The sequence below is a fragment of the Heterocephalus glaber genome, unplaced genomic scaffold, assembly GCF_053883595.1.
Source record: "Heterocephalus glaber isolate CG9 unplaced genomic scaffold, H.glaber_assembly_v1.0 deba00001724, whole genome shotgun sequence".
Lineage (NCBI taxonomy): Eukaryota > Metazoa > Chordata > Mammalia > Rodentia > Bathyergidae > Heterocephalus > Heterocephalus glaber.
Window position 1 is genome coordinate 111,532 of NW_028258435.1, and position 15,175 is coordinate 126,706.

At 41.7% G+C, this 15,175-nt stretch overlaps 1 protein-coding gene and 1 pseudogene across 1 annotated transcript in view; one reads left to right on the forward strand and one right to left on the reverse strand.

The window, feature by feature from the left end:
- The first annotated feature begins 2,584 nt into the window (after window positions 1-2,584).
- LOC101715221 (uncharacterized) overlaps window positions 2,585-15,175 on the forward strand; it is a 46,380-nt gene continuing 33,789 nt past the window's right edge. The window contains exon 1 of the mRNA XM_021248398.2: window positions 2,585-2,751. Coding sequence (XP_021104057.2) covers window positions 2,749-2,751 — 3 coding nt within the window. The 5' untranslated portion in view covers window positions 2,585-2,748. The remainder of the gene's footprint in view (window positions 2,752-15,175) is intronic.
- LOC106008165 (diphosphoinositol polyphosphate phosphohydrolase NUDT4B pseudogene) lies at window positions 8,275-9,767 on the reverse strand (annotated as a pseudogene).

Consider the following 15,175-nt stretch of genomic DNA (forward strand, 5'->3'; position numbering starts at 1 on the left):
CCAGAGATAGAACTCAGGGTCTTGTGTTTGTAAGGCAGATGTGGTGCCACTGAACTAAATCCTCAGCCCTTCAAATTCTTTACTAACAAGACCAGAGTGGTTGGTACCTCCTGCTGACTTGGTCTAGTCAGCCTAACATTATCAATGTAATGGACCAGTGTTATGCCTTGTGGAAGAGAAAGGTGATCAAGATCCCCGCAAACTAAGTTGTGACATGGGGCTGGAGAGCGAATATAACTCTGAGATAGGACAATGAAAGTGTATTGCTGGCCTTGCTTGCTAAAAATAAATTGTTTCTGATGAGTCTATGGATAGGTATGGAGAAGGAAGACATTTGCCAAGTCAATAGCTGCGTACCAAGTAACAGGAGATGTGTTAATCTTCTCAAGGACAGACACCACATCTAGTAAAGCAGCTTCAATTGGAGTAACAACTTGATTCACTTTGTGGTAATGTACCACCATTCTCCAGGTCCATCCATCTCCTGCACAGGCCATATCAATGAATTAAATGGAGATGCATTGGGAACAACCAACCCTGTATCCTTCAAGTCCTTGATAATGGCAATAGTCTCCGCAGTATCTCCAGGAAAGCGATATTGTTTTTGTTTAATATTTTTCCCAGCAAAGGCAACTCTAAAGGCTTCCATTTGGCTTTTCCATTTATAATAGCCTTCATGATACAGATTTCTGAGCTAAAGTAAGTGTTCTACCAAGTACTAATTATATCTATCCCAACTGTCCATTCTGGAACCATGGATATAACTACAGGATGAATTTGAGGACTTACTGGACCAACAGTGAGTTGGGCCTCTGGTAGAACTCCATTGGTCACATGACCTTCATAGGCCCCTCCTCTTACTGTAGGGCCATAATGATGTGGCAAATTAGGATTGACTTGAAAAGTTCATTCCAGCACTCACATTTCCCTAAGCCTCTGGATTCCCTCATCAGTAGTAAACCATGAGAGACTTCTGGGAAGTATGGGAAAGCGGTGAACAGCAGAGAAACAGCCTCTTGAGACTGGATGTTCAGACTCCGGAATATAGCAAGGTGAGGAAGAAAATAAGGAGGGACATGAGTCCCTGGGACCCAGGAAGGATCTGGATTGAGAATTGAAGCACATGGGGAGAGCAAAGAGAGACTTCAGTGAAGGAGGTGGCAAGCAGCACTTTCCCCCTGAGCCCTGACTCACTGTGTAGGAGGAGCAGCTCGGACCTGCAGGTGCACTCTGACTACTGGTGACCCAAGGCCTGCATGGAGAAACATGCCAGCAGAACGAAGCAGTGAACACTATGGACTGCAGTGGCTGGTGAGTTAGTTGGGTGAGTGTCACATGACTCCGGGTAATAGTTTCCTTCTGGCAATATTACTTTGCAGAAATACAGAGTTGCAACTTTTGAGGAGGGAACTGCAGGGCACAGGGACAGTCTGAAGTCCTTAGGTTTCCCTTCCTCAACACCAGAGAGTGTGTTTATTCAGCAACCATATGCCTTTCTTTGGCATATGTGTTGTGCCAAGCAAGCCAGTAGATCACCAAACACTGGGACAAACGACAAAGTTAAAACTGAAAGGAGCTTATTCACGCCCGTGGACTCCACCTTCTAATAGGAGTGAAGCCCCGAGGCAGGGAACAGCACAGCTTTTATAGGTTTTATTTAAAGAAGTTCAAGGGCGGGGTGGGGGTGGGGTCAACATGTTCTTAACCAGTTGCAAAATATTTTTCACAACTCAGCTATCTTGCTATCTTGTCAGGTTAGGGGCATTTTGTGGTAAGAGGGAGGCACCAGGCACCAACCTTTTCCGAGAAGTGATGAAGCAAGTTTACAGAAGCAGAGCGAGCGGTTACAAAAATGAGGGGAATTTCAGCACTCTGTAAGAGGAGGGGTACGAAGGGAGTTCATCTACAGGCCAAGATGGCGTTTCTTAGGTTCACTTTGGTCTCACAATATGTATATATATATTTTAAATTAATTAATTAGCTTAGAATGAGTAAATCAAGAGATACAGCATGAGAAATCTTGTCCATGAAGCCAACAACCCTATTTCTAATGTCACTCCTCTCAGAACAGTGTTGTGTCCTTGTTTTCCCTGGATTAGAGACGCCCTCTCACAGTGATTTCTCCATGGTGAATTAACTCTGGAACTGGCTTAACAGACTGGTGACCCCATTCGGAAGAGCAACACGCAGGAAGGTCCCACTGAGTCCAGTAAGAATACTGGAGTAACCAGGCATGGTGGTGCATCACTATAAAATCAACACTGGAGAGACAGGAGCAGGTGGATCACAGCGAGCTCAAGACTAGCCTGAGCTACACAGTGAGTTCAATAACAGACTAAATTACATACCAAGACGTGTCATAAAAACAAAACAAAACAAGACAGAACCAGCTCTGCCAAGCCAGGAGTAAACTCTTCTGAAATGTAAGCTGGGTCAGGTCAACATTCTGGGAGACAAACTGATCAAGAAGTGTCCAGATTAGAATCTCACTCACTCTGCTAAAGATCGGCTTCTGTTGTCACTCTCAGCTCAGAGGGCGGGCAGTGGAGCAGGAGCCAGTCAGCGTTGAGGGGCGGGCTGTATGAACTGTCCAATCAGGTGGCGGGGAAGGCGGGTTCTGTTTCCTGGCGCCAAAGCCCGGATCCTGAGCACGGCGCTGAGAGCCGCCCAGCTGGCTAGGCCGTCCTGGTTTAGGATTTCTACTGGCTGCAGGCTGCGGGAAGCACCCGGGGAGACCCTCCAGCAGCAATGGTGAGGTTGTGCAACGGGTGCCCTGACTCGGGACAGGACGGGAAGGGGCGAGGCCTGGGCGGAAGCGGTGGGAACAGCAATGGCGCCGGCGCCTCCACGCTGCTGGGACCAGAGCTGCTCCTGGTCTCGGCGCCGTGGACACTCTGACCTCCCACCCTGCCTCAGGCAGGTCTACACCGTGTGCCCAGCACCGTCTCTCCACAGCCCACCCCCTGCCGGCCTGGAGTGCAGTGCGGGGACAGCCGCAGCTGCGTCTCCACCTGTGCGCGGAGAGTGGGAATTGTGGGGAGACCCTGCTTCCGGTGGGGAGTCAAGCTGGGGCACTGTGGTGTTCGGGATCCCTGATCTCAGGCGTCCCTCCAGCTGACCTGGTGGACCTCAGTTTTATAAATGTCTGTGGTACAGGTTCTCAGCCACACCTTAGGTCCCCAGACCACGCTCCTTTGTGATGGCAATAAATTGCCAAAATTGCAATGTATGCCCACAGTGCCACACTCAGAATCAGTGAATATTAATGCCATGAGAATTAAAAGAAAGGATCGCCAGGCGTGCAGGTGCACACCTGTAATCCCAGCACTCAGCAGGCTGAGGCAGCAAGTTCGCTGGGAGTTTGAGTGTACCCTGGGCCACCTAGTGAGACCAAGTCCAGCCTGAACTACATAGACTTTCAGTGAATAAGTAAGAAGACCAAAACAAAACAAAAAACCCAAAACACAGAAAACAAAATTCAATATTGCTGGCCATGTGAGTCGGGGTAGAGTGCTTGCTGAGCATGCAATGAGCTCCTGTTTTAACAAACACAGCAAGACAAAAACAGTTATCATCTTAATGATTGATGTGGAGCCTCTACAAAGAGAAAGGCTACTTATGTGAGGTCTTCCCATAGTGTTTAGAATCCTGAGAGAAATAAAGGGGATGTTAATGTGTTAGGAAGGGCAGGAGAATGGTCCAGAAGGAACTGCTAGAGCCATTAAACTCGAGTATCTACACTGACCATTTGATTCGGTAGAATTGAAAAGCAGAGGGGCAGCACCTCAGATAATTGCTGTAGACCTTGGACTGTAGACACTTTTAAGTATTGAAATGCTGATTGAGAAGGACTTTATATCAAAGGAATATTCTAGTAGTAGTAAAGCCCGAAATGTGAGCTCTGCAGCCATATGAGTGGTTAGTGATGAAGGAATTTTCTGTGCAGGAGGGAGGCAATAGTAGAAAGTGGAAGAGGATGGGAAGAGGATAGTAAAATTCACATCTACAACAGAGGGGCACTTCCCCTGAGGTCAGATATTTTTCTACTATGACAGTAAAGGAGTTATGTGCTAGCTCAATCTGAGAGTGGTCAAATATCAGAGGCATTAAGAAAGGTGAAAACTTAGTAAAATTTAGATAAATTTGTCTTCTGTTACTACTAATCAGGTAAGCAAATCAATTTCTTTGTTTTTTGAGAGAGTTCTGCTACCTATTTCAGGATGGCCTCAAACTTGCTGTTTAACCCAGTTTTGCCTCCAACTTGTGCCTATTCTTTTGACTCAGCCTCCTGAGTACTGAGACTAGTGGTGTCTGCCAGCACATTTGTCCCTGTTTTTCAGGAAAGATGGAAATTAGGAAACTGCCTGACCTTGTCTGGCTTAAAAATTGGTGGCTATCATCTTAAGTGTGATGGAAAGGGATTTCTCCAGGATACAACAGATTTTAGGTGTGGTTGTTATTTTTATTGTACAGAAGATTGAACCAGGGACTTTTTGTTTGGAATGCATTCTCCAACCTTTAATATTTCTAATATTTTGAGACCAGATCTCACTGTATTCCCCAGGGTGCAGTAAACTTTTTTTTTTTGGTACCGGGGATCGAACTCCGGTCCTTGAGCTTGCAAGGCAGACAGCGGACCACTGAACTAAATCCCTGGCCCCTGCGGTAAACTTTTGATCATGTGCCACATGCCTGGCTAAGATGGGTGTTTCTCTGCCCCATTACTAACCAGGATCACTGTGCTTGGTTAATGAAACTTCAGTGAGGCATGGTGCTGCCTGCCCACCCTTCATCTCAGCCACTTGGGGCACTGAGGCAGGGTTAGGCTGGACAGCGGAGCAAGACCCAGACCAACATACAGCAAAATCACTGGGGCTGTGTCTCCAATCCAAAGTAACTTGTGTAACACGTGCAAGGCCCTGAAATCAGTCCAGCCCTGAAGCATAAAGGAAAAAGTGATAATACTCAGTGGGAAATTTATTTTGATTTGGAATTTTATGCTGTTTGCACACTAGTGGTTTGTGCTATAATACTTGCTCCAGATGCTGGGCAGCAGCAGTGAGTCCCTGCTCTGTCAGTGACAGGACCCCAAGGAAAAAAGTCCCATGATTTACAATGCAGCACATCCAATAAATTACATGGGATATTTAGTATTTTATCATGAAATTAGCTATGTGTCACATACATTTTCTCAAATACAGGTTAATGTATGTGCATATCAGTTTTAAAGGAGCCAGGGATTAGCAGTGTTTGCTAGGTTATATATATGTTCAGTGAATTTTCAATACATTATATTTTGAACAGCCTGTGGGTTGATCAAGACATTTTCCTTTGGTAACTCAAGGAGAATGTGCAGACTCATTCCTTCAACTCTTTGTACAGTGCTTCTCTGTAGAATATGAAATTTATCAGTTAATACCCTGTGTTGAGTTCTGTATTAATTAAGTTCTTTCAAGGAACTGAACTGGGATACATTATGAATAGTGTTTTGATTTAAAAAAAAAATCAGTGTGGTGGCTTTTGTTTTCTGGTTTTGGTTTGGCTTGGCTTGGTTGTTGATTTGCTTTTTTTATTACTATAGAGAGGTAGAGCACTCTGGTCATACTTGTTTCAAGAGGAAAGGGGATAGAAATTATCCTTGGTCAGACACAGAGCCGATCATTTTGACCATGTGACACCAACCCTGAACTGAGAACACATCCATTTAGGTTTCTCTTTTGTGCTGATTATGGGAACCATTCCTTCTGCCTCAGTCTTTTAGAAAGTATTTGGCTTTCTACTCTATCTTTCTCTGGTTTTCTCCTGCCTCTTCTTTGCCTTAATGGCCTGAACTCCTGTCTGCCTAGAATTGTCACCTTCCAGACTTGGGCTCTTTTTTCTTTGCAGTGATTTACATCACTGTAGGGAAAGAGATGACCATGGGCATTTCCTCTTTGTTTCATATGTGGCTGGGGTCTGCAGTCCTTGAACGCCCCCCTCACCTGAGTTCTGAATTCCCCACAGTCTTTGGACAACTCTCATGTTGGAATCCTATAGAAGTCCATGGGAATATCCTCTGGAGAAAGGCACACCTGAGATAAAGCAGAGCTTTAGTTCACTCACCCCTAGTCTGGCATCTACATCCCCGGTGTGTGTCGCCATAGCACAAGCTGTAGGGCTGGGGATTTAGCTCAGTGGTTCTGTAGCCTGCCTCGAAAGCTCAAGGTCCCAAGTTCGATCCCCGTGACCCTCCCCCCCCCCCAAAAAAGCTGTAGTGACCTTTGTGGGTTTTAGCTCCAATAGAACCTAAAAGGCAATGAGGGGGTAGAGGAGAAGTGAAAAAGCATCTGGCATGGTGTTGCATGCCTGTAATCCCAGCACAGGGGAGGCTGTATAAGAAGGATTGCTATGAGTTCAAGGCCAGCCTGGGCTACTTTTTTTGCTTTCTTGCTGCCCTAGAAACAGATTAGAGGAAATGCCACTGATGCTCAGAAGCATGCCTGCTAGTGTAGTGTGTAGCAATTTAAAATCTATTGCACACCATCCACACTACCACCGCTGGGGGCAATAATTCCTATTTGTCTTCCTGACAAACTCCAGATGTTTTCAAATTTGATTAATTTTACTGATTTGAATTGATATTCCTTTCCATTTTTCTTGTCTTTTATTCCTTTTTCCCCTTTCCTCTGTAAGCTCTTCTGTAATCTATTTGCTTATGAGTTCATATTTGTGTTGGATAGATTTTTAATAAATTATTTTCTCTTCTAGTGACATCACTTGTAGAGAATGAAAATACCTTGAATAATTTTTAATCTGCATGTTGACTTTATCAAGGATATTCTTTGCTGAACAGAAATTGTGATACCTTTTTTGTTTCTTTTTATGGTCACCTTAACATTTGTGCCTTTACAAACTTACATCTGAATAGCTTTCCACATGAGAAAGTGATTTTCTGATATCTTTTTCCGTGTTTTACAGTTTCTTATTTCATATCTTTGCCTTATATCTGCCTGGAGTGCGCCTTTGAATGTTTGTAATGAAAAAAATCAGGTTTACTTGGCCCACAAAATGTACAATTTGCCACCATAAATATATGATCAATCACTTGTTCCTCTTGATTTGTACTCCCAACTGTATCTAATCTCACTTTAGAATAAAGCAGAAGTATTTCTTAATATCTCTTGCAAATGTAGTGTGTCTAAATGTTATCTCATATTCAGACTTAAATGACTATAACTCTACAGTATGTCCCAAAAAATGGGAAGAGAAATTTCTCTTTACTTTTTTAGATTTGAGAAATAAGAGTGCTGTTCTTTGTTTTTCTGAAGGGATTGTAGAACATTTTTGTCACATTCATAGTTGCTTCAGTGGTATTATAAATATACTTGTAATAGGAATATAATTTGAAAATTTTTTAGCGTATCACATGATCAAACCTAAGTGCATTATTTTCTACATATTCAGATCATCCTCTCTGATTTATTTTTCCTTTGGTTTTTTTAAGACAGGGATTTCCTGTGTAGTTCAAGTGGCCTGGAATTCATTATGTAGCCCAGGCTTGGCAAGAACTTGGGTTTTTCTTCTCCCTCAACCCATCCAACTGCTGAGATTAAGTTCTTGTGATAGCATTTCAGGTGAAAGCAGCCTTTTATAAAGAAATAGTCAAGTTTCTCTGTTAAATATATAATTTAAGGAAATTTCACAGGTTACTGAGAAAAACTTAGTCCATTGGTGATTGTAAGAAAATGTTGATTTGGGGAATTCAAAATATTTCAATAAAAACCACAAAGAACCCCAGAAAACCTAAACTCTGTACAAAGAAACATAAAAATTCTGGGTGGCCATGTTTGATCAGACTACATAATTTAGAATAGAATGCCACTGGTTGAGTTTCTCTACTCATTCCTTTGACAGCATTAATTTTGAACTAGCATTTATATTTAATTCAGCTGCATTTATGACACAAGATTCTCTTTTCAAAATAGCACCAGTTTTCCTTAAGTGTAAGGACCCTATTTTTAGCAGCAACTGTATCCCTAAAGGTTAACAATTTACAGAGCAAATGTTTTAAATTCTATATTGTACCCACCAGCTGTACTAGTTACAGAAGACTAATGTCTACATAAAAAGTTCCTTCACTCTCCCAATCCCACATCTTAAAGGCTTTTCCTCCTTCCTCGTCTCTGACTTCAGTGGGGAAGTGTGGGAGTTTCAGACCTGGTATGTATGTGCACACTTTAGGTGGGATGCCTGATTCTGAGTACCAAGACAAATGCAAGACAAGATCATTCTTAATCATGTTCCAGTGCCCCGAAGGCTATGTGACAGAATACTGACAACCTAGGAAAGATAAGACATTTAAAGGGGTCTAACACCCTTAGCCACTGGCCTCCACTGGGACACAGCCATCACTGACCAGCACTAGTCCTGTGTGGTTTCTGGTGAACAAGAAGTTTAACCGAAGCGGCATCACTATGTGAGCAGATATATAGATAAAGGAATTGGCAGCTGAGCATGCTAAATAAATTTCGTGAAATATAAGTTCATGACAATGTACTACATGCATTTTGCTAACATTATTTCCCTAAAGATTGCATTTTTGTATTACATTTTTAAACTGCTATTGAGTTTTAGGGGAACTAAACTTTTCTGGTTGTTGGTGACAAAATACATGAAAATTCAGAAAAATAAGCTGACAAATTTCCACAATAGCAAATGAAAAGTTCTTTGTCAAAACAGAGGACTATAGGGGCTGAGATTTAGCTCAGTGGTTCTGCCGCCTGCCTGGCAAGTGCAAGGTCCTGAGTTCGATCCCTGGTACCAAAAAAACAAAACAGAGGACTATAATGAAATACGCTGAATGGATCTGCAATTAATGAATTAAAATCCTGACTGCATGAAATAAGTTCTGAGATGGATGGGTTTTAATATAAAAAATATTTTAAATAATTCCAACCATAGATTTGTTGACTAAGTTAATGCTGTAAGTGAGAAAACAATTTAGGGGGAGTATGCCCATTATGTTATTTTATCTCTGACAAAATAAGCAACACTGTTTATATGGACAAAAAGCCCTGAAAATGCTGTGGAAAAAAATGACAACCAAAACAACAGCAGGAGAGCAGGACACAGTTAAGGCATCTAAAAAAATTCCACGTGGCTGTGGCTTATTAAAATATTTTACACTACTATTTTAAAAACAGATTTGAAAGCATTGAAAAACATGCAAATTGTTTTAAAACCCTGTGTGACAAATTTAGAGCTGCGAGCATCTTTCAGATGTTTGCCAAGGCCAGTGCAGATGCCTCTCACCCAGACAAAGATGGGGTGCAGAAGGGGCGTGGTAGGGGAGGTCCTCCCGATTCTGCCAGTCTCACACTGAGGCCGCCCAGGGCTCTGTGCGGACTTCAGGAACAAGGCTTCATTATCTGGAAGGGAGGGGACCTTGGAATTTCCACTGGTTGGGGAACAACCAGCATTAGTTTTTCCAGATCCTCTGCGTGAGCGGGCTATGACACTGGAGAACTTCGATTGCATCTTCTACTTTGAACCACGCTCTCTTCCTTCCAATATGAACAGAATCTTCCCAACCTTCTAATAGCTCAGTAACAGTAGGAGCATGAACGTGTGTGCTGGGCTTTCGGTCTTGGTTCTGCTCATGTATTCCCAGGAACCTGCCCGATTTTCCTCTGCCTCCTGCCTGCTCACGAACTTCCTTTAGGGCTGCCCCTCCCAGCTCCTCCTCGGGCTCCATCCTCCTCCTGGGAGGACCCCCTGGTTTGGGCACCCACTGCTTCTCAGGGCAGCACCTCGTGCTCACTGCGGAAGCTCAGGCACCCGCCCGCTTCTTGATTATATGGGTCGGGGTCTGGTTGGGTTTGAACTTCTTCACAGAGGCTGATGCCTGCGGCCACTGTCACCCCACCAGGCAGCGAGGGGCAGGCGGGGTGACTGGTCAGCCCTGGCCAGGGCCTGGACGGGCTACTGGAGCCTGGGTGCCTGGAGGGAAGCAGCGGCAGCTCTCATGGCTCCCCCGCCACTTGGCTCATCTCCTTGGTTTTGCAGCCACCTCAGCGCCACAGAGCGAGGCTCCTGGCCTTCCCCAGGCCTTCCCTGGGAGGCTACAGTTGCTGGACACCACACTAACTTGAGCAGGGGTGGAACGACCTTCTTTTGGTTTTTTGAGATCTCGATTCCCTCTGTTGTTCAGGTGACCTTGAACTCTAGCCCAGGCCGAACAAGAACTTGTGTTGTAGCTGGACGTGGTGGTGCACGCTACAATGCCAGCACTTGGGAGGCCGGGTGGGAGGATCCCAGGAGGTGGAGGCCTGGGCTACATGGTGAGATCCTGTCTCAAAACAAAACTCTGAAAAAGAAAGAACTTGAGGTTTTCTTCTGCCTCATTCATCCCAGTTGCTGGGATTATAGGCATGTGCACTGTGCCACGCTGTCAAATTTTATCTGTTCTTAGTGTTTCTCTCTGTGTTGCAGATTTTTAAAGAATTTTTTGATAAGGTTTTATAAAGGTGGATATATAAATGCTTGCAGATGTACAGCTATTTCTCATCGTTGATAGTCTTTAAGCGATTTGTGAGGATTTTCTTGTATAAAAGAAAATATTGGCACAGATTGAGACAAGTCACAGAATGGTCCATCTGGTAACTTCTTTTAAGGCCAACATTAGAAGTTTACACAAGAATTGATAAAAGTTCAGTCTTTAATAAAATGTATTTTAAAAAAAAAATTTTTTTTTTGGTACTGGGGATCGAACTTGGGACCTTGTACTTGCGGGGCAGGCAGTGGAACCACTGAGCTAAATCCCAGGCCCAAAATGTATTTTTAAAAATATAGTTTCTTCCTTAAAATATTCATGTTATTCGTGTCATGAGTACATTCTTGCACTTTTTATTCTTTAAATAACAAATCATTTTTAACTTGTAGCATGTCAAAAACCCATCTTTAAACAAACCTAAACCAAAGGCCATTTCTTTCTCTGTAGTTATTATGTGATACTGACTTTGATTAAAAAGATTGGAGAGCTATTCCTTTATACTATATTTTCTGATTGGGAATCCCTTGGCTTTATTTTATTCATATAATGTTAATGAGTATTAAAACTATGAGAAAGATTGTAATATTTTCCAGTTGATCTCTGACAAGATAGATCTTCTTGTCATTGTTTTAAGACATTACATCTCGATAACTTCATCATCTGTGGATAATGGTTTTGCCTCTTCCATTTCAATCCTTGTGGCACTTATTTCTCTTCCTTGCATTATAACATGACATGTGAATTTTCATCTCATGTGACAGAACAGTGGAGATAATGAATATCCTTGACTCATTTCTGATCCTAAAAGAGTTCATGTAGTGTCTCCATTAAGAGTCCCATATGTTAGTTTTGTGGTATACGTGCTTTATCTAGTTGTTAATCCCTTGGCTTTTTATTAGAGACCTATAATAAAGAACTAGTAGAAATTAAGATTCAGAAAATATGTCTATGCCAAGATTCAAATAATCACATGAGGTTTCTCTTTGTTGATTTACATTTCTTATGCTGAACTATACTAATCTTTGATAAAATACACAAACATCACTTAATTACAATATTGTGGCTGTGTGAGTGTGTATATGTGTGTGTATGTGGCACTTCACCTTGTACCTAAGGCAGCGCATATGCGAGGGGCCAATGCTGCCCCTTAGCTTCTGCCAAGATGAAAGGCTATTTTCTTTCTTTCTTTTTTTTTTTTTGGTACCAGGCATCGAACTCAGGACCTTGCACTTGCAAGGCAGGCACGGTGCCACTGAGCTAAATCCCAGGCCCAGGAAGCTATTTTCTAATCAACTCTTGTCATGTACTATTTCATGTTTTATCCTGGCTTTGAAAATCTGCATACATAAGTGTTGCAGCCTTTTCTTGTAAACATGTTGCCTGGCTTCAGGTAAAGATCACAGTAACTTGATGAAATTTTTGCAGAGATTTCCTATGTATGTATGTACTGGATCTCACTGTAGCCCAGGCTGGCCTTGAACTCATGACAGTCCTCCTCCCTCACTCTCCTAAGTTCTGGGATTAAAGGTATGCACTCCCATGCTTGGCTTTTCTACCCTTTTCCTTTATTAGACATGGGAGGCCTTGTCTAGTTGAGCATATCTTTTTTTAGTATAGTGGTTGCATTAGTATATATTATATATATATAACAAATATATTCAGGATGATTAATTGGCATATATACATATCTTGATCTACATCTTAAAGTTTCATGGAAGCACCTATAATCCTGCTGGGAGATGAATTTATGAAGAGAGGTTGTTTGTTTGCCACTTGAGTTGCTTGCCAACTAGTTGGATTCTCCACAGTCCCTCTTATTCATATACCATGTTTGAAATTTTACATATTACTAAGAATTTATATCTACTATTGCAGTTCATTAAATGATAATTTAAGACATTTTATCTTAAAATAATACCCTTATGTGCCAGGTGCAAAGGTATGGTTACATAATCCCAGCATTCCAGAGGCTGATCAACAGGATCAAAATTGGATGGTCAGCATGGGCACAGAGGGACTCTTTCTCAAAAATTAAAATATTAGTGGTCTTCGCAAATATTTCTCATTTTCATAGTGAGTTTTGTGTTACACTTACTTTGTTGTTACTCCTTGTTTTGTTCATAGTTTTCAGACTATTCAGGTTATTTATTATTTATTTTTATTAATTAATGGTTGTATTTTTCCCATGAACTGTTTTGCTAAATTTATTCCTTAAAAGCTCAACTTGTAACTGAAATTTTTTAATCTCAAATCTGACAACATTCTTAAATTGTCACATAATTCTAAATATTTCCAAATTCATTTTTTTACTTATATTTGAAACGAGATCATTGAAAAAGGAATTTTGCATCAGGAACACATGGTTGAACTGAATGTAGTTCAGTTGTAGAGCACATGCTTAGGGACACTGAGGCCATGGAGTCCCTTCCCCTACCTGGCACTGAGAAATGAAAGCAAATGGGATTTGTAAACCTATTCACGCTCTACAATTTCTGATTTTTCTATATTACAATTGAGAAACTATTTGTACCTAGTAAATAGAGGATTGCATTTTGCTAGCAGAATATTTATAAAACTTGTGTGTTTGTTCAGAAACATTCATTTTGGGTTTTTTTTGAATGATCTAAATATAACACCTAGTGCCTGAATATTATTAAGTGACTTAGAATGAGTCATCTATACTTCGCATTTCTGAAGTTAGGTAAAATTTGAAACTACAGTAATCTACCTATATATTAGTGATTTAACTATTTCTGCTTCTGTCTCAGTGAGTTGTGCCCTTTACTACTTTAATTCCAGAAATCATTTCAAATACGTCTCTGATTTTATGCCATTTGCCTAACAATACAAACTCCTTGTTAAATTGCTCATTTTGACCCTGAAATTGTGATCCCCTTGCTTCATATTCCCAATATGCTTTGTTTCTCTGTAGTACCATCCCATGGTGTGTTCATTTTTTATTTTATTAATTTATTTATTTACAGGGTTTTGGACAGGGTCTTACTATGTAGTTCAGACAGGCCTTTAGCTCACTATGAAACTGGAGGCAGTTCAGCTTCCTTAACCTTCCAAGTGCTCAGATTACAGGCTTGCATAACCATACCTAGTTCTCATTTTTTATTTATGTTTTTTATTTATTTTTTTTTGGTGGGGAGGTAACAGGGATTGAACTCAGGAACTTGCACTTGCGAGGCAGGCAACAGGACCGGGACCACTGAGCTAAATCCCCTGGCCCTAGTTCTTGTTTTTTTTTTGTTTTTTTTTTTTGGTACCAGGGATCGAACTTGGGGCCTAGTTCTTGTTTTTTAAAGAACATAAAATAAGATGTTTGGAGTGAAAACCAATATTACAAATGTAAACCAATATACAGTGGTTCCTTATTATATGAACTTACTTTGTTTTAAAATTTTGAGGAGGATAGATGCATTTGTGTTTGTGTGGGGAAGATGGTCATGGTCACGTTTGTCATCAGTGTTGTGCCAAGCGAGCCAGGAAATCACCAAACACCGGGACAAAGACAGAGTTAAAACTAAAAGGAGTTTATTCACGCACGTGGACTCCACTCTCTAGGAGAAGTGAAGCCCCGAAACAGGGGGACAGTACAGGTTTATAGGTAACTCAAACAAAGAAGTTCAGGGAGAGGCCAATATGTCCTTTAGCCAGCTGCGAAATATCTTTCACAACCCAGTTCCTTTTCATCCCACCTATCTTGTCAAGATAGGGCCTTCTGTGGCTACAGGGTTCGGTGGTTACAGGGAGGCACCGGGCACCATCTGTTCCCGGGGAGCGATAAAGCATGTTTACAGGAGCAGAGCAAGCGGCTCTCTTGTGGGGAATTCCAGCACTCTAGAAGGGGAGGGGTATGAGGGGAGTTCACTCACAGGCCAAGACGGCATTTTTTAGGTGCACTTTGGTCTCACATAAAGATGTGGAGTTTGCTAATGGCAGCAAAATTTTGCTGAATGTTCTTGTGTGTGAATCGAATTGTTTGCAAGCAGAAGTATTTGTGAATCAAGCTATTTCTATATTTTTAAATAATCAATTGAGACAAACACTTTCAAAACAAATCTTTTATATAACAACTCAATTCAGATGTTTCCTAGAACATATACACTATGAGAAGCTCGATAATTTGTGCCTGACTGTAACTGCACCAAATGAATGAACTTTCCTGTAGTCAATGCTTAAAAAAAAACTATTAGTTACTAAATTCTGCCCTTAATACATTGGTCTCATTTTACTCTATCATGTAGTGAACGCTAAGAGAATAATTATTAAATAGGTGAGGAAAGAGACTGAGTAATGCACAAAAAGTTGTTCATTAACGTAGAATTGTGAAACAGTTATTTGCCTCGTAATCTCATATGATCATTTTTCACCTGCTAGCTGATAGATTTCTCTCACCCTAACACGGCTACTATATATAATAGCTGCCAACCTCCCATAATGCCCTGCTCCCTACCTAAAGCGACCCCTAAGATGGCTTCTCCCACCAAAGGACAACCTTCTTCCCAACATGCCCCTTTTCCCACCAAAAGAGTAACCTGATACTTGCTCTCCTCCTAAAAACTAGTGACGTCACAGGCTCCTCCAGTCCCTAGCCACTACATCACTCAACCCCACCCCATCTCCTATAAGAAGTGC